The sequence below is a fragment of the Laccaria bicolor genome, genomic scaffold (genome assembly GCF_000143565.1).
Source record: "Laccaria bicolor S238N-H82 LACBIscaffold_23 genomic scaffold, whole genome shotgun sequence".
In the NCBI taxonomy this organism is placed as follows: domain Eukaryota; kingdom Fungi; phylum Basidiomycota; class Agaricomycetes; order Agaricales; family Hydnangiaceae; genus Laccaria; species Laccaria bicolor.
Genome location: NW_001889894.1, coordinates 732,799 through 753,516, shown reverse-complemented (window position 1 = coordinate 753,516; position 20,718 = coordinate 732,799). Strand labels below are relative to the sequence as shown.

The window sequence follows — 20,718 nt, the reverse complement described above, 5'->3', positions numbered from 1 at the left end:
ATGAAAGGCATGGCGGCGAAGCATGGAATGCGAACGAATTGGCCAGTCAATGAAGAGAAGGGGAAGAGGAACGCTGACAACGGTGAATGTGTTGGACTGAATATTCACTGCAGCCTGTTCGGCTACTCCGTATGTCGCAGACCCGAGCTGTGTGATGACAATGAGCAGGAGGGAATGCAAATAGGAGAGTCAACCAACGTACATGAGCGGCGAACTCAAATGGGTAGATCGACGAGTCGGCGATTCGTACATTGGCTAGAACACAAGTTAGTCTCACTTCCACCTTCAATTAACTCGATCCGAACAACAACTCACCCGTTCCACGTAACGACACCGCCCAACTCCTTGGGGAGCATCGAGCAGCTTCTAGCTATATGGTACTGAGTGGAAGCGCCCGATCCCCGCAACCATGCTTCTATTTGCTCATTACTCTGGACGTCTGGGCCGGGAGTGATTTCTGTGCCTAGGGTCGTTCCGAAGGCAACGCCGACGTTGCGCGCGAACTTTACGCCTTCGCGCATCATAACCACATCTATATGATATAATTAATTAACGGGAAGTGGGGATGTATGGTGAGAGGCTTGCCTGCGAAGTGGGAATAGTACTGTGGGTCAACGACGATACTGGGTCGATCCACGGCTGAAATCCATATGTATCTCGGTTAATTTCTTAGTACAGAGGGGGGGGTGAACAGCATACCAGAATGGGTGTTGAATTACAGCCTGTATGCTCACCGTTCCCGGAGAGATAACGCTGAGCAACAATTCCAATTGCGCCGTTTGGTCCATAATTTGTGCTGTGAGGTTATACACCGCCTCGTACTCTTGCACGACCTCCAGGTACTGGGTCGGCACAAGACTGCTTGTGGAGTCGTCCACAGCAGCTTGGAATGTTGCGGAATTGTTGGTGAACCCGAAAAGAGCGGAATTGTTGACAAAGGCGACTGCGTCGTTGATGAACGATTGAAACTCCAGAGCTTTCTGTATGATTGTTATGAGGATATTCATAGCAAATATGAAGCAGCGTACGCACGGAGAAGTCGAATCCTGAATAATAAATGTCGCCAGCTGTTTTTAAGGGGGTCCACACCTGTGGTCTATCGTGCGATTGGTGAGACCCAGAGAGGTGATAACGACATGACTTACCATATCATCTTGGAGATGTTGACCGACGCCGGGAAGCTCGAGCTTCAATGGTACGCCCACCGCGTCCAGTACGTCTTTTAGTCCTTTGGTCCAACACCGCTATGAAGCAAAATCTTCGGACTGCCCAAAGAGCCTATTTACATTATATTCTCGCTGGCCCCTCTTATGTTCGCATAATGTAGATAGGCGCGAGATGGTAATGTGGTGAAGAGGAGGGTAGTGGAGACGCTGTGGGAGAGAGGGGGAGTAAGTATTTAAAAAAGTGCCTGTTTTATGATTGGCGTGGGGTCAGTGGGGAGTCGGTTCGGACAATGGAGCACATTGAGCGGGCATACGTATTTCTCAAAGTGGGGTTGCAGAGGAATTTGACGGCGAGAAGATAAAGGTTCAGCGCTTCAGCGCTCAGCATTCAAACGTTCAGCTCAATTTGGATTGATGACGTTTTCTTGTTCACAATTATCTGAATCACTCTTACTTTCGCTCCCATATTCACTGCACCTGAGGCACCTTGTCGTTTTCCGTTACTCATCTGGCTGTGAGAAACGCCAGTGAGTACTAGGACTCGGAGGGTAGGACCAATCGCATGAAACCTATCTGTGTCATCGTGTGCCCACTTTCAGACCTTTTTTTTTTCACCACCATCTGACGACGAACATGCTTTATGTAGGTGCTGCCCACCGGCACCTTTGGCCAAGGAAGAAAACCGTGCTCAGCCAGTTTTGCTATCTCTCTCGGATCGTTTAACCGCGTGTGTGTCCATTGCAAATGAAGTTGGTCTCGGATACATGAGAGGTGGAGCTAATGAGTAACTAAGTACGTGTTTCTCAGATTCATCCAGCCCTCTTCTCTCTGACAACTTGTCTCCCCCGTCATCCAGTGCCGCTCAAGTCTCTTTCTGATGCAGACCGGTCACCACCCATAATGTCTGCCTTTGTGACGCAAACTCAAGCAGCATATACACTGCCCGTCAACGTTTCAATCATAGGTTACCACTGGAGGACGAGTCAGGAACATTGCTTCTCAGATTTGTATGGTACGTTCTCGCTCCATCTCTTTTCAAGTTTTAGGTTTGACAATGCGTTCATTAGCACCGTACCATCATCCCCTCGGACTCGATTCACGCACGCCAGGGATAGGCGCCAGGCTCCGGTCCCTAAGACGATGTGCTGAGAACGACGTGTGGCAGGAATGAGTTTTCACGAGGTGCAGAGGAGAGGATAGTTGTTCAGGAGAAGGGTCAACGCCAGTGCTCTATCGCAGGTACGAACGTCAACTCTTCGACCAATCAATTCTTGTTAAGACTTCTTCATTTCTCGAGGGCAGTTCACTAGTCCATAGAAACCTCGGTATCAGTTCTGCTGCTCTTGGATATGTCGTGACCATAGTTTCTTTTGTCGACCAAGACACGTTCAACGTCCGACGCATTTGACTGTCTACGGCGCATTGAATCGCCTTGCACCACCTCCTATGCGTAAAGCGCTGGCAGACGTCTTGTTCGTCCTCTGACTTTGGGTACGGCTCCAACATCTCTGGATTTCGACCACGAGCTAATCCCACTATCGTTTTGAAGGCTGAATGACGTGGCAACTCTGAGGCATCAAGTTTACACATACGAGCACACCGCCCTGCAGGTGATGAACCAACGCCGATGGGGGGGCTATTCTTTATGGTGTTAAACCTCTCAGTTGTGCAGGAGAAGGGTCATGGCAGGTGCTCCATCGCAGGTATGAACGTCAATTCTAAGTTGACCGATGAATTCATGCTAAGCGTCTCCATTTCTAGAGGGCAGCTCACAAACCCCGGTACCAGTTTGCTGTCCTTAGCCATGTTGTGGCCCTGGTGTCTTTCGGTCAGGCTCAAGAGTACCATTAATCGGGCATTGCCCTGTTCAAGTTGTACAAGTATTGTTTGCAATGCGGATTTTGTTTGGACACAATTTTCTCCCTCCATTTCTCTGCGTAAGTATGTTCTCTTCTTCTCTGCGTATTTTTTTGGCATCTTCATCCACATATTTTTCCAAACCACACGGCATATGTATTTTATTGTTTGTTTCCCAGTGCCCAAAATGCACGTCATTTTTACTGGTGTATATAATACCAGCTAAGCCTGGTGACTTCGCTGGTGACCTCCAGATAAGGGAACTGAGGTCACCACCTGTATATACGATTGTTCGGTGAAGTCGCAGGGCCACCACCCTCCCTTGTACTTCTAAGAATCTGTCAGGAATCTCCGGCGCGCATTCCTGAGGCTGGGCCCTCCCAAAAAAGGTAAAGACCGCCCTTCCGAGCTCGCACCCTTCCGTCACACGGCGTGCATCAGCCGCCAATCTCTAGCAAAGTGCTGTAGTGTGCCGCTACCTCTGCCTATGAGAAGCCCATGTCATGTTCCTCCCAATGATGTTAAAATACAAGCTGTAGGTACAAAAATCAACTTGAATTGGAGCCATCTTTGATCCTTTTGGCTCAAACCCATTTTCTCCAACTGAATATTCAAATAAAACCCTCTCCCTTCATTTCATTCAGTTGAACACCTTCCAACAGAAGAAACTTCATTTTCTTCAAACAATATTTATTTTATTCAGTTGAAGGCCACTCCAAATGAGCCAAACGAAGCAAACGGTCTTGCAGTTTATTTCAAATTATTTGTCTTCTACCGTTCTGCTGCCAAACAGCGGCTACACAGGCAAACAAGGGAGAAACATCGTTTGCTTCGTTTTGTTCAATCTGAATAATTTGTCCAAATGACAGCTGTATACCTAGCGAGTTTTACGGAACCATCACATGTGTGAAAATTTCTACATCTCTGCCACCACGACGATCCTCTACCGAAAATCATTGCTAAGTATAGACGACTGTTTGTCGATCCCGGTCAAGAGGACCTAGGCAATAACGGCATCGAAGGGCCAGTTTGACATGCGAGAAAATGCCAGTGCCACATTGACGTGACCCTATTCATATGGGCGTCTGGACTCGATCAACGTCAGAGTCTGTCAGAGTCGTTTCCCCTGTTCGAATATTCTTCACTTTACCTTTATCACCACCCTCCCTACTGCGCTTGCGTGCAAAAGACGTCGTGGAGGACGTCCAGTGCCATGCCACAGCAGCCTTGGATGGGTACGTCTCATCAACGCGTTGAATTTGCGCCATCTTTGACGTTCACGGATTGCACCTTCTTCCCAAAACAATTAATCTAGTTTTTCTGACAGTCCTCCACTCAGTTGCACTATTATCAACAATATTCCGCATCTCTCAGCGCTGGTCGGCGTCCCGATTGTGGTGGGATGACTTTCTTTTACTCCTTCCTTTGGGACTCGACGCAACGTACCTCGCAAGCTTGTGGGTGCTCTATCACAGATCTTGTAAGTATCTCCCGGTATCATGTTGCTACGCTCATAGATTTTTCTACACAGTCGTATACGACTCGGACAAAGGGATTATTGATTCATTCTGGTTTACAACATTGTTATGGTTTGTGATAATCTGGTGAGAATATAGCCTTCTTTCATCTCAGCAGTCTGACGCTGGTTGTCAGGTCATGTCGCACCAGCCTGGCCTTATCAATGGTCAGAATATTTCCTCCTGGCCACCACTCTCGACGGGCTTCTTTGACCCTTGCATTTTATCTTATTTTTACATTTATTGTTTGTGTCGTCACTCTTTCTGTTGCCTGCCGTACGGGGAACAAACTTATGTTCCAAGGAGAATCTTGCATAAAGGCTGCAGTGATGGCTACTTCTTGTGCGTCGTTCCTCAATTGTAATTTTAGCTATGCGTCTAATTTCTGTGTTTTTGAAGTGGATCTTTCTGGCGACACCTTGCTCACTCTTTTTCCATTGATTACATTTTGGCGGGTCAGGCTTCCACAAACTCAACGATGCCTTATCCTCATAACATTCTCTGCGAGTTTCACAACTCTGTTCGCATCTATCACTTTTTGTGTTTTACTTTATGGATCAATTATGGGGAATTTCAGCCTTGGATCGAGTGACGGGTTCATCATCACAATGACGGCTCACATTGAGGTGTGTATCCCTTTAGCTCTCACCATTGTCATTAAATTCTACAAACTTTTTGGTAGGCCACAATCTCCATGATTGTCTGCAACCTCATCGTTGTTGCTGCGTTCTTCTACCGTATCTTCCGCCGAAGACAGGACCCAGAAACAGCGGAAGAGTCAACAGAAAAATCTGAAGAAACATTGAACACGCGCCTGCCACGGTCAGATGAACCTACTTCCCGTATAGAGTTTACAGAGATATCAGATCCCACCTGGACGTCGCTCGAGCAGCGTTCTGGGCCCTCGAGTGGGACTTTTGAAGTAGCCTCGGACCGACATCAAACCAGCTTCCGATCCATAGTGGAACGGTGAAAATAACAATATTTTCAGCGTGTTTTTCCCCCTCATGTGCAATGATTGATCAGATGATGTATACTGCCGCCTCGACTTTCAGATCTGTGAAAAATCTAGAATTATCGAAGCAAGTAACATATCAAGGAACGCACGTAGTCGGAGACTCCGAGTTTTTACTTGAAGGGAAAAGTTGACGAGAATGTTGGAAATCCGGAGCAGTTGTAAATAAATAAATAAAAACATTGATTAGTACGCTCTGTGTGACCTGTCTGGAGTCGAACCCAGCTCTCGCGTGTTCATTTCCTAACAAATCCATGACAGGCGCAACTAACAAAGATACAACAAATAAGCACTTCTTGGTATAAGACAACACCCCGGGTTTAAGGAGTTCTACAGGTTCGTGTACAGAGGGGTTTGGTACGCATTTTCTCATTTCTCTACAATACTCGAAATTAAAGACTTTCACAAATTACTAGCACTAAGCACAACAGTCTTCTCTTATTCAACTGTTACTGCTGCTGGATTCCAACATCGTCTCGATTTTCTAGCAGCAACCTCGGGAGTAGCTGTTTTTCAGCTCTAGCCTAGCCTGAGCTAGGTGAAAATCGATAAATTGCCTCTAACGGCGGCCCAGTTATCATGGTTGTGGGAGTATAAAAGGAAAGAGAGAAAATTTCCCAAAAAGGAAAGAGAAAAAGAGAAAAAGGAGGGATTTCCTGACTTATAGTAACCTTTCTCTTGGTAAAAATTCCAGAAAATTACCACAAAATACATACTTACAGTGGCCACCAACATGTGAGCATGACATTGATTGTTATACCACTTTTTCATGATACTTCTGATGGTGAAGAATCAGAGTATGTACGGCAGCATTCTCAACCCTCAAAAGAAATTCACAAGAATAAAAGGGGTGTCTGCTATCCTTTCCTTCATATTGTTTTGAACCACATGAACCTATTGCAATATGTTTGTGAAGCTCAGGGTTTGAATTTGAGAGCTTCAACTCCTTTGCATTGAGATCTACAGTGGTGTGCAAAAAGAATGCACCAACATCCATTTTGGGAACACATGATTTTGTGACTTTGATTTCTCAACAACTACTAGGCTGCTTATAATGCACACTGTATGTGTGAATAGGTATCATATAGTACTTTATATAAAAAAAGAGTTGGGCTGCAGAGTACAGAAAATATATCTGATTTAAGATAATCTGCTAAGTAGAAAATGTTACAATTTGGGGCATGACAAGACCTAGGTGGCATTCACCAAGCAGTCAATGGAAGAGTCTGATACTTTGTAGGAATGTACTATTAGATACCTTGGATGCATTCCTATACTGGATTTTTCATTTGATTCAGCTCTTGTGTAGAAACTAGCACAATAAGTTGAATGTCAGTTTTTGGCTGTTATATAGAGATTGTATAGTTCTTGTGTATAAACCTGCTTGATAAGAGAGAATATGTATACCTTGTACTCCCCATATAATATCATGGAAAAATACAGACTGTGGCTATGCTTAAACAAGACATATTTCTCACTAAAAAGTCTTGGCATTTACAGGGAGCTTAACAGATCCCTCTCAGTCAACTTTTATGCTGGCCAGATAAAATAAAAAGCTGTAGAATCAAGCTCTACAGCAACCACTGACTACATTTCATAAGTGACTTGAGCTCTAGTATTTTGTTCCACAGAAATTGTGAGGAGGTTGTACTTCTTTCAGGAAGTTCAAACAAATCTCCATTTTTCATGATTTATTTCAGCCATTTTTCATGCTTTATACTAGTTTTTTTAGAAGTCTGGTGCTCTAAAGCACTGATGCACATACTATTTTATGAGTTTGCCACTGCCAGTGACTTGTTAATAAAGCCCATTTTACTATGCATGAAATATGAATATTGTAAGCATCTTTCTCATCTGTAGATTACCCAAGTTTTCAATGAAAGATAGCATCATAGCCCCAGAACTTCCAGAGTATGGACAAAAGAGTGTCATAATTATAATCCCACTGTTTTTTATTTTATTTGGTCAGCATAAAAGTTAACTGAGAGGGATCTGTTAAGCTCCCTGTAAATGCCAAGACTTTTTAGTGAGAAATATGTCTTGTTTAAGCATAGCCACAGTCTGTATTTTTCCATGATATTATATGGGGAGTACAAGATATACATATTCTCTCTTATCAAGCAGGTTTATACACAAGAACTATACAATCTCTATATAACAGCCAAAAACTGACATTCAACTTATTGTGCTAGTTTCTACACAAGAGCTGAATCAAATGAAAAATCCAGTATAGGAATGCATCCAAGGTATCTAATAGTACATTCCTACAAAGTATCAGACTCTTCCATTGACTGCTTGTTGAATGCCACCTGGGTCTTGTCATGCCCCAAATTGTAACATTTTCTACTTAGCAGATTATCTTAAATCAGATATATTTTCTGTACTCTGCAGCCCAACTCTTTTTATATATAAAGTACTATATAATACCTATTCACACATACAGTGTGCATTATAAGCAGCCTAGTAGTTGTTGAGAAATCAAAGTCACAAAATCATGTGTTCCCAAAATGGATGTTGGTGCATTCTTTTTGCACACCACTGTAGCTGGAGTACAGGGTGAACTATGTTTTTGCTGAGCTTGTTTACTAGTATTGAACAACAACTTCCACAACCCAGCCACCGGCCAATTGCAGTGATTATTCTCATGAGAATATTCTTTCCCAGTCGATTCAACGCCCTCGTATCTCCGATCCGCGGGTATGTATGCCAAAGCAGGCATTATAGTTCTGAAAACTCGCCGCAGGGTGTAGCTGAGAGACACGATGCGCGGTGACGAAATCTAGCAGTGGGGTGAGTGATCCATTTGTGCCTCAGTATAAACTCTAACGAACGATGCCTGTAGTCATCCTTCGGAACCAATCGAGCAATTGTTCCTATGAATACAGATTACATTACTGCCAGCGGGAAACAACCTCCAACGCTGCTACACACTGCATCCAATGTTATACCCGTACCATTGCTAAAAGAGGCGGTTCAAGTTGCGCTCAAAATCATTGAACTATCCGAGGTTCGTTTTTTCTGGCACCACCCTTGCAGGGCAACGGCGAAGGGCTTTGAACTTTTAGGACGCATCGGCTGTTGCAGGGAGGGCCAGGAAGCTGTAAGATAGAGTCGGCCATCTCACGACCATCATCGTAGGACGTCGAAGGCAGCAAGAAGGCATTTGTGAATGCCATGAAGTGCGTGGAAGGGGACATCAGAGAATTACTGAGGTTTGTCTTCTTTGCATCTGGTTTGAGAACGTCTAATGATCTTGTAGCACTCTCAGGACAGGATCTTAAGAAAACAGGTGGGCAAAAGGCATCGTTGATAACAACATACACAGAGGATGAAGAAGCTCGAAGACTGTGTGAACAGGCTGTCAACTGCCATGGACGGATTTAAGGTATCTGGAGTCCCTTCATGTTCCTACCACAGTGCATTCGCTCAGCCAGCCAACTTTCTCATCATCTAGCTCGCAAATGATCTCTGAGACTCGTCCCCCCGACGGCAGCCTCAGTCTCATCCAGAGGAGACGCAGGATCTTGTCCAACACGCACTAGACGGCGTCACATGGAGGCGCGATCAATCAAACACGGTCACCGTTCAGCAACGAATGCCTCTTATGCCCAGATGTTCCACGGATGCAAAGAGACGCCATGGAACGCGCCGGGTGGAACGCTGAAACATGTCTTCATCCTCATCACCATGCGCGGAATCCAACCTTTCGGCGACAAGGTCATTACTTTGCAGTCGAGAGTCATTCAACCTATCGACAAAGACGCACGCATGTGTATCTTCCACGACATCAACCTGGATTCGGAGAACGACCCGGATTTCAAGGTGTCGTTGGCCACTTTGGGACACAAGCCTTTCGCCGTCACCCTGATCCCAGCAAATCTCGGCAAACAAGGGCAGCCAACGGCGAGAGTTGTTGAATGTGTGGTTGAAGTTTGGGCCCGACATCCTCCCTGGCCCAGATGAACAGAGGATGAGCCAGAGTATCAGCCATTCTGTTCCTGGCAGCCTTGTTGAGCAAGATCCAAATGCCAAACTCTGACTCAAGGATCTCTCATTACTACCAGCAGGAACGACGAATGAGGACCTCTCCTGGTGGGCACTGACTCTCGATGTATCTATGATTCCCTCTGCCATTGCCGGCCTATTTATTAGCTGCAGCTCTACTGCTCAAGAAACCCCAGCAATCCACCATGACCCCGTCCTCTTTGGACTACCTCCTGTTCAACCGTTCATGCAGCGGCATAGCAGAAGTGAGGAGGACCTCTGAGCGCACTCTCTCTCTTCATGCTGCCAATGTGTCCTAGATAACGCACGCCGTTACGCCGACTCGCGATTCCTTGTCAATGCACAAGATCTCACAGCTGAAGGCACCAACATCCAATCTGTCCTTTTCAGCCGCTCACCCTCCCCCGATTCATCTGAAAAGACAATCGAAGCGTTCATTGCCCGCAGGTGGAATTACTACGGCATGTAGACATACATCGCATCAGCGGTATGGTGCCTAGGCAAGACGTACGACCTCAGACAACCATCTCGGCTATGGTCATTTACAGCAAGCCTACCAGCATTTCAACGCCCCCCCCCCGATAACCTGACTCACGACCTGGTGACCAATGACCGCATCACCGTCCTTCTACTTCGTCTTAATCCATCCCTACGCCTCTCCTCATGCACCCTATATATTTTCCCATAATCCCAATCACGAAGGTACCCAAACCTCACTCTCCAAAGCCTTGACAACCTCACCTCGGTTCCCAACTTGCCCCAAAATCATCAGCGACTCGCCATGACGATTCAACGCTTTCTGGTCTTTATCAGCACTGAAGAGGATCCGGACGTATTCCTGGGAGATGATCGATGAATATGAATGCTTGGGCTATCGCTCAACTCAGCGTACTTCCACACTTCTTGAACAGCGGCCAACGCGTCTTCGAGCTGATGTTGGTTGACAATGCACGCGGGCGGTGATTTGGTACGCAGATGCGAGGTTCGCAATCATTCTCCAAAACTTTGAAGAGGGTCTTGGCTTGGTGTAAGGAGTGGAGTGCCTCGGCCCTGTCCATGACGATCCCCAAGGGCACGAGACTCTGGGCGTGTACGAGGTTATCGGAGAGGGCGGGACACCTCTCTTCTACGTCCCTCGCCAAAGAGAAAATCTTGCTCTGCTCGTCGACGATACAGCATTAGTTCCAGAGGCCGCATTTGAGTGTCGAAACGTCATTGTTCTATGGCCCTAGAATCATGGAAGCTTTTGAATTCTTGATACTACGTACAACATTGACCCTCGCTAAGTAGATAGAGGAAGCCCATTCTGCGACAACGTAATTGAGGTTTATGTCGAACTAGTTCTGGTGAAATCCAGCCTGATCAAATTCAATACGTTGCTCTGGAGACTTCCTCCTTTGAACCGCCCTCGACCAGCCTCTTCCACCTAGCCCTCAACAAGCCTGGAATTCTCTTCTCCAACGCCTCGCGTACATACCATTCTTTCAAACGATTCCACGTTCTTCCGAGCCGATCCGACCATAATCCAGACCAGACCAGATGATCGATGAGAAGGATGGGGAGGATGAGATGGACGAACATCAAGACCCTCTTTTCGCCTGCGATGATCGAACAACCAGCGACGTTTTTCGTCTGGCCCCCCTCCCGCCGCTTCGTGCAGATTTCCTCAAAGCCAGTATCTCGCTCTGGTACGCTGACAGTGTTTAAACGTTTACCTCTCATACGTCGTCTAACCCCGCTTTCTTCAAGGTGATGACATATGTTTCTGTATTCGTTCGTAACTTGCCCGTCAATTCAATCAGACCTCTATGTTCTGCAGGGTTCAACATGTTTGCGAGGAGCACGACCATCAGCTTCGCCAGACCAAACATCGCAACTACCATGAACACCAGATCCCCACCGAATGCCCTAATTCTCGTCTTTCCGCAGAGAGCCTCGAACGCCGGCCCTCCACTCCCACATGAATGCGATAATGAACAACTCCGCTCATAGTCTCGTTGGACCTCATACACTTCTTTCGCAGAAGAACAGGAAGGCGAGTTACTAAGAGAACCGGGTGTGGTTTGAGAGGAGGACTGGGAGTTTAGGAAGAGAGCTTGACAACAGATGAGAAGGATGGGGAGGACGAGCTGAAGAAGACTGCGTTCGGGCCAGTACCCGCCTATAATGTTCCGGCAAGCAGCGGTGCTTTCACCCGACCAATTCCCAATATTCCATTCTGGTACGTTGTAAGCCTTTTGCCAATCGGACATGTCGGTTAACCCCGCTTCTTTCAAAGTCTGATAGATGCCGTGGCTGGAGTCCGATTTCCCGACGTTGCTCAGTTGACAACTTAGCTTTCAACTGCTAATCCTCGTGTCCTCTAGGATGACTGTTTCTAGCAGATGCCTTGTGGACGTCAATTTGACCGGAGCTGGCTCCACATGGACATTCATCACCTTGTCGCACATCATGGAAACATAGTGGTTGCGCCAGCGGTCAAGTTCCCAGAATCAGAGAATGAGTTTCTCATCCAATATGCCCTTGTCATAGTCAGTTAATATTTTTAGTTTGCCAGATGTGCACTTCGTTGCAGTTACCCGTACTGCAGGCTGTCCCCGTGTTAGAAGCACTCTACACCGTCACCTTGCTCTGTGCACCAATTCTGGATCATGCTCAGTACTGGACGTTTCCCATGGCTCACGCGACGGGATTGGAAAAAGAAGATTCCGGATTGTGCGGACCACCCGGAGGCTCAGAACAGTTCTGAAAACTTGCCGGAGGGTGTACCTGAGAGACACGATGCGCGGTGACGAAATATAGTGGGGTGAGTCGTCCATTTGTGCCTCGGTATGAGCTCTAACGAACGATTTCCGTAGACATCCTTCGGAACCAACTGAGCATTTGTTTCTACGACTACCGAGTACATCACTGCCAGCAGAAACGCTGCTACACACTGCATTCAATGTTTTACCCGTCCCATTGCTATAAGAACTATTGGAGTTGCGCTGAAAATCGACCAACATCCAATCCGACCTTTTCAGCCGCGCCCAACCCAGATATCGCCAACCGTATCCTAGAAGCAGTGGGGTAGAGCCATACATCGCATCAGCGGTGTGGTACCTAGGCAAGACGTACTACGTCCTTAGACAACCATCTCGCCGATGGCCACTGACGCAAGCCTACAAACTTTTCAATGCCCCTCCCCCCTGATAACTTCACTCAACGACTTGGTGGTTAATAACCGCATCACTCTCCTTCTGCTTCCTCCCAAAACTCGCCATACCATCTCTACACCTCTCCTCATGCGCCCCATAATCACAATCACGAAGGCACCAAACCTCACCTCCATTGCCAACTTGCACCAGCATCATCAGTGACTCGCCATGACGATCCAACGCTTCCTGGTCTCTATCAGCATTGAAGAGGATCCGGGCGTATTCCTGCTTGGATGTACGGGCTATTGCCCAACTCCGCGTACTTCCACGCTTCTCAAACGGCAGCCAATACGTCTTGGAGCTGATGTTAGTGATAATGCACCCGGGCGGTGATTTGGTACGCATACGCAGATGCGAGGTTCGCATCGTTCTTCAAAACTTCTAAGAGGGTCTTGGCTTGGTGTGGCCCTGTTCAGGACGATCCCAAGGGAGCACGAGACTCCGAGCGTGTACGAGATCATCGGAGAGGGCGGAACACCTCTCTTCTACGGCCCTCGCCAAAAGAGCCGATCTTGCTCTGCTTGTGACCGACGTGGATTATGGAGTCGACACGGCAGAAAATGTATCGGCATGGAGAGGGTGTGGTGTAAGTTTCTTTTGGCTACCATCACGTCTTGTGTAATACTGACGAAGTTTCCAGCGCAGTGCGTGTGTAACTCGGTCAGCTTTTGAACCTTTCGAACATTCTTTTCGTTGTCGTTCGTTTCTCAGCGATACCTTTCATAACATCAAGCGAGCCCATATATGTTGATTCTATGCTACTTTACGAAACACCATAGGCAACTATCTTGCATTTTGTACAAAATATATGCTGTCCTTCTTTCTATAACAATCCCTTCTCCTTCAGTGTCCAAAGTAAAATTCACGTAAGTATCAGCGTAACTCCCAACCCTTGCCACAATGTGAAGACTAACCACTACTCAGACTCAAACTCCCGCGGTATCTACCTGATCCGCAGATCCGGCTGTCCACCCAAAATTCCTCTTGAACCCATCTGCGATAGCCTGTGCTTCAGACGAGCGTCTCGGAGTCCTTATCAAAGTTGCGTCCAGGGGCCATTCCCATTCCCATCAGGTTTGCATCAGGTATCAGAGTCTGAATCAGTTGGAGGCCTAGTCGCACCATGCATAGAGTGATGGCTAGCAGCGAGATGAAACCCATCAAAAGAGGTCAGGGACGGCACAAAACGGGCCATTTCGCGAATCGCGACTGAGTTTGGTAGGCCATCCACCGATCAAATAGGCCGCTGCGTGAGTCTGGTAGGCCAACGATGGATTCTCAGCATGAGGTTGTGTCGTGGACTCTGATCTGAGGCCGACACACTCACTGAACATAAGTACCCGCGATCCTCGGCATCACAGATGGAGAGGATACAAGGACTTCGTGAATGCATAGATGTTATACTGGGTTCAGGTAGATGAGAATATTTCCACCTGCGCTGAAATCCGTAATCACAACCTTTATTTACAGTGCCTTGCATAATGCTTTGCAGCGTGAAATTTTTGAAATTGTATTTGGCTGTGTTTAAACTGGACCTAGTATGTCACACTCAGGCCTATTCCGGACAGGGATAATTTCGTTGGGCCTTGGTTGTGACCACTACAAATATAATCAAATACGATTTGAAAAAATTCGTGCTGCAAAGCATTATGCAAGACACTGTAGGAGAGTGGGTTTCTCCGACAACGAGGTGCCAAAATCCCAACAGGGAATGAGGTGATCAATGGCACATGGGCGGCACTGAGCAGTGAAGGAGAGGGATATAGTACGTCTGAGGAGAAGGATGAGCCAGTGTGGGTAGCATAGTCGTTGGTAAGTACGTAGGATTTATGTAACTGGGTAGTCAGGGTCTTGAATCGTGTCATCAAAGCGAATCGAGTGAAGTGATTACCCTCTCAAAAGTACTGTTCATAAACTTTGCCCACATGGCGAATCCATCTGACCATTATCCTTACTCTTTCGTCCAGGTATCTATCTACCCTTCTCTTCTCTACTTGCCTCATCTTATCCCATCACAACAGCAATCTGAACCAGAACCTCTTTCCTTGTTTGCCCAGACGTTGCGCGAAACCGACGAAGAGTTCTATGCTACTTTTCCTCAGGCAAGGGCGGCCAGGCAGGCTCAAATTGATGCCCAGTTGAACCATGGCCATGGCCCGGCTGAAAACTATGGCTTTGGAGAGGGCATTTGCTACGAACCCCCTCGTTCGTTACAACCTTCACCGCATCGCGACTCTATGCAAGTTGAGTACCCAAATCTTTACTATGACTATGCAAGCAACCAGTCTATGGCCGTCCACCCGACAACCCCTTCCCAGAACCTTGATTCACAACAATCTAACCAACCTGTACAAATCAACCAATTTTATACCCCACCTCCGGAAAGTCGACCCGACCTAAACACCTTTCAGCAGGTCAATCAACTTCGGAGCCCGACCCAGTCACAGCATTGCTCTTATCCCTGTTGCAAAATCCAGTCACATGTGGTGGACCGTATCATGTCCGCTCCGAGTCCTGCAAAGTTCCAGTGTACGATTTCAACGATAACGGAAGTACCCCCTCCTTTTGACCCTACCCCCCAATATTGTACAATGGCCGAGCCTGCCTGGCCAAATTCGCCTGCTTCAATGACACCAACTCGAAGGCATCGCACGGCCCTGCAGAAACCGACGGTTAGAGTCACCTCTCGCGACCATCCTCCACGTGTTCATGCACGTCAAAGCGACTATCAGACCCACGCCCCGTCATCACATCACACTTTAGTGTGGCGGGCTCATCGTTCTGTGTCGCCCCGACCCTTGATGCCATTGACCGCTCTTCCAATTAAATGTCCAGCGGAAAAGAAACCACCACTTGCATGCCTCTTCTGCAGAGGTCGGAAAATTGCATGTGGAGCTCCCATCCCAGGAAGCAAGGACAAGACTTGCAAGTAAGTCCCAAATTTTTCACGATCAACACAATCAGTCATTCACAGCCCTACAGTCAGTGCCAACGCCGATCTCTGAGATGTGAGTACCCATTGGAAAGTCGGCGTGGCATGAGGAAGAAGAAAGTCAACATCAACACCGATGGCCCAAAGGTCACACTCACAAGAAGCAAATCTTAGTATTGTCCAACTCTTCCCATCATGCTGCTATGTACTGTTCTTGCTTTCTTTGCTTTTGACACTTCGCTGTTAAACACACAAATTTTTTTCTTGCCCGCTTTCCACTATTTTATGTCACGTATTTTTTAATTTGTTTTTAATTTTCAGATATTGTATATACTATGAAGCTTCACACTCCACCACCTTACCATACATATAGCAACAGTGTGGCCATCTTGCCATTTTTCAAAGATGTGGCAGTCAGTCAGTTATGCTTCCAGAGACCAGGACCTTGGCACCCCCTGAAATCCTGTGAGATGGGGCCGTCAATGAATGATTGTAGAAAGTTAAGGTAGTGGACCGTGATACAGTCGCGGACAGACAAAGTCGACAATTTTGATAACTTGGCAACCAATGAAAATTTCGGCAATTTGACTTCAGAATTGTGATCAACTTGACGAAATACGTCGAAAAACACATCTTAGAAGTTTTTCCCACGAGCCATTAAATTGGCCAAATTTTTGACCAAAACCAATGACATTCTATGTACCTAAGTAGGGCGGACGATGGCATCTAGGTGCATCATCGCGCTCTGGGAAATTGTGCGATGACCCTTCTGCTTGCGAACTGCCCACGCGGCGGCCTTTCCGGACAGTGGAACTCGATTAGCATCCATGAACCGCCAGGAACGATTGATGAATCTCCGAATGACATCAACTGGACATGAGTCGAGCGCTGCAAGTGCCGCTTGCTTCGCGTCCTCGAATGTCTTCTTCTGAACTTGACGATAACGGTACTTGACCCATCCCCAGTACTGAAGAGCATAAAATTATTAGCTTTGAAGGGATTTATTAAATATTAGACTTACCATTTCAATTGGATTAAGTTCGCAGTGGAACTTGGGGAGGAAGATACATTCGTGGCCAGCTTCTTTGATGAGGGTCTCAAGCATCGAGACCTGGTTCGTAAAATCATCCTGCTTGCTGAGAATCCGTGCCATGCAACAATCATTGTTCTCCCAAGGGCAGACAGGGGAGCATTTAGCACGCTTGCCCGTGACATTGAAGCCACGCTCTTCCAGAGTTTGCTGCAAGCCCTTCTGCTTGCCTGTCTCTGTTGTCATTTTCTGTACCTTTCCACGGAATTCTGGAGAAGGGTTAGTGTCCGGAATAATAGTGTCCTTCTGGCGGCGCTGCTTCCCGCCATTGGACTTATTCATTTCGAATGCTTTGAGAGCATCAGGCGGCAAAGCCGCATGAGCTGAGGATTGATCGAAAATAAATAACGCCTGGCAACCAGGATGCGCTTCTTCGAAGATGGGAATTGCCTTTGTCTTCACCTGTTCAATTAGCTGTTCGCAATCCCAGTACGGATCGCCGTTTGATCCTGGATAGATGATCTTTCGGGCCTCTTTGATCACGATGCCGTCAGAATTTCGGACCACCAATCGCCTGTTTACCTCTTCAACCCAATCAGAAATGTGAATTAAACGGCCACGTCCCTTTTTTTGTAGAATTTGTTGACCATCCTTTAGCCTTGTTACGAAATTTATCAGAAATTGAATGAAAAGTTTACAATGTGTAACGTACCAAGCCGTGGATTTGTGATCATTCCCCTGGCAGCAACTTTCGTCTTGAAACTCTGCTATTAACTCTTTCTCCAGGCAGTAGATTTGGCTCGACGCGCTTCAGCTCAGGTCCTTCGTATCGTGCCATTCTGCGTTCGAACTCTTTCATTTTTGGGAGGAACACCTTCTCGCGATATTCAACAACGTCTGCGCGCTCGTGGCCATCCATATATACGCCCTTTCGAAGGACCGTCCGTGTCCACCCCAATTTTACGAGCCATCGACGGGCGGTTCGTTCGCAGAGTGGCTTGCTTGGAGTCATACCCACTGACAGTAAGATAATATCGTTCAGTGCATGCCGAAATTTATTCAAAGTTATTGATCCTATGGGTTGTTCGGTGAGCCATGTTCTTGATACTGTCCGAACGACTTCCTCCTTCAAAAGTGAGCGTGCATTCTTGGATCCTCCACGGCGCTCCTTTGGTAGTTGCTCGAATATTTGATAATGCCGTGCAAGTGCGCGGATCCGCCGGGCAAAATAAATATTCGATTCGTCCTTTTCGTGCCATTGCCGTGCGATCTCAAAACTGGCTTTGACTCTCCCAAAACCCTTCAGACAGAGGTTTGCAAAATTCCGTAAGAGCATCAGCTGATTTATCTGCGATAAGGTCATGGACTTATGCTTTTTTTTAAGATCGGTCTTGATCTGAGTTCGTAGAGTGGCCCAATCTTGAATTTCAGCATTCGGTATCAGAGTTTCATCGAGTTCTTCTTCCCAGGCATCTGCTGATTCTTCCCCCCGCAAATCTTCAACACGCTGTTGCTCTCCGCTGTTATCTCCCAGAGGGTTGGACATCATTTCATCCTCTGAGTCTTCGCTTTCTAGGCTTCCTGATGCTTTTCTTTTTCGTGTGGGACGATTGAAGAATAGCGGTGGCGGCGTCACGGATTCTTCACGGATGCGCACGCTCGGAGATCTGGACTCGGCGAAATGGAGCGGGGGCGGAGTCAAAGACTCTTGCCGTATCTCGACATCGAACTCGAGTACTGGTGGATCTGGTGTTTCCTGTCGCACGCAGACACCATCCTCGAGCTCTGATGTGGGCAGGGAACTTGCCAGTGAGCATGGGCTTATTAAAGGGCTCTTGTCCTCAACTTTGACTTTGACTCCTGCAGAATCTTCACTTGGTGTACTATCTGTCTCGGATGCCCTTGCATTTGATCTCGTTCGGGGTTCTGCTTTCACAAAACCAAGATTCTCAAGTGTTTGTTGACCTTTGAGCAAGTCTGTGTATCGTCGTTGTGTTCGGTCAGATTTGCTGCCAACATCTGGACCTTTCTGATAAAATGTCGGGCGTGGTCGAGCTAAAAAAAATCACTCTCAGTCTTCAAAGTAATCTTGCCCTCTGATTTGTTGTAGACGCACCTTGGGCCATTCTAGCTTTATGCTTTCTTCGCACTGCCTCAGGAATCCAATCTTCATCTCGAGGATCATCCCCAATTTCAATTGCAAGGACCATAAGTCCAACTTGTAACGATTCACTTCTCCACCCATCCTCGCCAGCTTCAATAACTTCGTCTTCAACATCAGCCTCATCCTCGCTATCCTTTTCTTCATCGTCAGAGTCCCAGCATGGTCTATTGCTGTCCAATCTAACATGTGGATCCCATCCCTCGTCATTATCTGATTGATCATCGACATCGGCATGGGTCACTGGGTGAGCTGGCGCCGTAGCCACGGTGACATTATCTTTGACGTGAGAAGCCGTCTTTGGCTGGTTCCGAAGACCGGTGATGTTTTTCTTCTGCTTCTTCTTTCCCATATCACGAATAATCGATAATTCAGAGCTGGGTCAGCGGTATTTGGGAATTTTTTTGGGGAACAACTACTCGACGAAAGTCTACCAAACTTTGGGGTTGTCCCGCTCTTCAAAAAAGAAAGCGATTGCGCTATTTTTCACCATTTTATCGAATATTTTAAGGGTCCGGCCATTATTTTCAGGTACAGATTACTTAAATGGTAATTTGAAAGCGATCGGCTCGATAGGTTGAGCTGAAAGTTGGCCAGGAAGTAGTGTTGCCGCAAGGGAAGGTGAAGGTCACCTTGAGGTGACAGCCCTGTCACCTTGAGTTACCTTGATGTGACCTCAAGGTATTTTCCAGATTAGGAAAACGAAAGAGAATCAGCTTGCAGCAAGTTTGCAGCCACGTAGAATCATAACTATATCATGTAGTATTGTAACATACATCTGAGTACTGGTCAACAGAGGGTCCCTGTGGTTGAGTGAGGTGACCTGTCAACTAAATATGCACATGGCGAGCCAAGAAGTAATTTTAGGGTATTGAGTTGACGAGCAATTGACAAGTTACGAAAAAATCATCCATACAGAGGGGCGAAACATGGGGTACATAGATCTCCTCCTCAACAAACACCCATTTGTCATTGCAGTCTGTCCTTTCTGAAGCAGATGTGAATCTGAGAATTTGAAGCTTCTCCATCAATTCCGGTGCAAGGTTGTTTCGGCGAAGGGTGTCAGTTTCTTTGCTTTACAAGAACATGCACTCTGATGGAGCAGAGGATGCTTGAACTGGAAAAACATCCAACATGACGTGGTACATTGTCTTCTTCTTTTTATTCACTGATAGTGCCATAGCAGCATCGTTCAATTGATCAAATTGAAAAACATGAAACTAGCCATTATTGGTTCCAGAGTAGAACTAGAAATGAGATTCAAAAAATTGATCGGCGCGGTGGAGTGCCGATGTTCAGCGTCGAGCAACAAGTTTGGGCGCATGGAACGACAAAACTCGTCACAAGAAAGGCTGAGTGGCCCGGCCGTGCCGCTGGCCTATGAGAATTTTTTCCCGAAGTGGCACATTTACCTTGATGCACCTTGACACTCCTTGACGTTGACAATTTCCTTTTGCATCGCCTCAAGGTGACCTTGCCTTCAAGGCACCTTTCCTTGCGGCAACACTACCAGGAAGGGCCTTAAGTGTGTATCTATCGATCCCGATGGTTTTCGGAGGTATCAATAAAAGTTTATTTTTTTTGGCGACTTTGTTTGTCCGCGACTGTACAGGATATCAAATGCTCGTGGGCCGTCACCACTGACATGTGGAGGTCCAGGAGGAATTCTGAGCTTTAGTTGTCGAGACCTCCATTTTTTTTTTCGGACCATCAGCAAGACCATCAGCTGGACTAACTAACCGGGTATAGGTCTGGCATTCTATTGCCAGAGCCCCCCTAGTTCACATAAATTCAATCGACGCTGTGGTATCTTTTAGTGATTTCATTCACTAAAGGAA

General features: G+C 46.8%; 8 protein-coding genes across 8 annotated transcripts; 6 read left to right on the top strand and 2 right to left on the bottom strand.

The window, feature by feature from the left end:
- Window positions 1-215: 215 nt before the first annotated feature.
- Window positions 216-1,674, bottom strand: LACBIDRAFT_329844 (uncharacterized protein; the record flags this gene model as incomplete). Its single annotated transcript, XM_001883915.1, has 7 exons — window positions 216-255; window positions 316-532; window positions 606-639; window positions 735-980; window positions 1,033-1,089; window positions 1,146-1,244; window positions 1,621-1,674. 7 exons carry the CDS (start codon window positions 1,672-1,674, stop codon window positions 216-218), a joined length of 747 nt encoding a protein of 248 aa, XP_001883950.1.
- A 392-nt stretch (window positions 1,675-2,066) lies between these two features.
- LACBIDRAFT_303382 (uncharacterized protein) lies at window positions 2,067-2,337 on the top strand (the record flags this gene model as incomplete). Its single annotated transcript, XM_001884035.1, has 2 exons — window positions 2,067-2,178; window positions 2,234-2,337. The coding sequence occupies 2 exons, from the start codon at window positions 2,067-2,069 to the stop codon at window positions 2,335-2,337; spliced, it is 216 nt and encodes a 71-aa protein (XP_001884070.1).
- A 1,899-nt stretch (window positions 2,338-4,236) lies between these two features.
- Window positions 4,237-5,513, top strand: LACBIDRAFT_303381 (uncharacterized protein; the record flags this gene model as incomplete). The annotated part of the gene is made up of 6 exons (XM_001884034.1): window positions 4,237-4,258; window positions 4,351-4,503; window positions 4,555-4,627; window positions 4,677-4,882; window positions 4,940-5,166; window positions 5,223-5,513. 6 exons carry the CDS (start codon window positions 4,237-4,239, stop codon window positions 5,511-5,513), a joined length of 972 nt encoding a protein of 323 aa, XP_001884069.1.
- Window positions 5,514-8,062: 2,549 nt separating this feature from the next.
- LACBIDRAFT_329842 (uncharacterized protein) lies at window positions 8,063-10,029 on the top strand (the record flags this gene model as incomplete). Its single annotated transcript, XM_001884033.1, has 9 exons — window positions 8,063-8,111; window positions 8,145-8,187; window positions 8,220-8,252; window positions 8,342-8,345; window positions 8,398-8,562; window positions 8,694-8,844; window positions 9,145-9,474; window positions 9,620-9,805; window positions 9,860-10,029. The coding sequence occupies 9 exons, from the start codon at window positions 8,063-8,065 to the stop codon at window positions 10,027-10,029; spliced, it is 1,131 nt and encodes a 376-aa protein (XP_001884068.1).
- A 2,088-nt stretch (window positions 10,030-12,117) lies between these two features.
- On the top strand, window positions 12,118-12,309 carry LACBIDRAFT_303379 (uncharacterized protein; the record flags this gene model as incomplete). Its single annotated transcript, XM_001884032.1, has 1 exon — window positions 12,118-12,309. One exon carries the CDS (start codon window positions 12,118-12,120, stop codon window positions 12,307-12,309), a length of 192 nt encoding a protein of 63 aa, XP_001884067.1.
- A 616-nt stretch (window positions 12,310-12,925) lies between these two features.
- On the top strand, window positions 12,926-13,745 carry LACBIDRAFT_329841 (uncharacterized protein; the record flags this gene model as incomplete). Its single annotated transcript, XM_001884031.1, has 5 exons — window positions 12,926-13,063; window positions 13,109-13,343; window positions 13,398-13,401; window positions 13,537-13,623; window positions 13,682-13,745. The coding sequence occupies 5 exons, from the start codon at window positions 12,926-12,928 to the stop codon at window positions 13,743-13,745; spliced, it is 528 nt and encodes a 175-aa protein (XP_001884066.1).
- A 937-nt stretch (window positions 13,746-14,682) lies between these two features.
- On the top strand, window positions 14,683-15,762 carry LACBIDRAFT_329840 (uncharacterized protein; the record flags this gene model as incomplete). The annotated part of the gene is made up of 2 exons (XM_001884030.1): window positions 14,683-15,686; window positions 15,732-15,762. 2 exons carry the CDS (start codon window positions 14,683-14,685, stop codon window positions 15,760-15,762), a joined length of 1,035 nt encoding a protein of 344 aa, XP_001884065.1.
- Window positions 15,763-16,392: 630 nt separating this feature from the next.
- LACBIDRAFT_329839 (uncharacterized protein) lies at window positions 16,393-19,232 on the bottom strand (the record flags this gene model as incomplete). The annotated part of the gene is made up of 5 exons (XM_001883914.1): window positions 16,393-16,656; window positions 16,711-17,377; window positions 17,432-17,457; window positions 17,495-18,774; window positions 18,836-19,232. The coding sequence occupies 5 exons, from the start codon at window positions 19,230-19,232 to the stop codon at window positions 16,393-16,395; spliced, it is 2,634 nt and encodes an 877-aa protein (XP_001883949.1).
- Window positions 19,233-20,718: the final 1,486 nt, after the last annotated feature.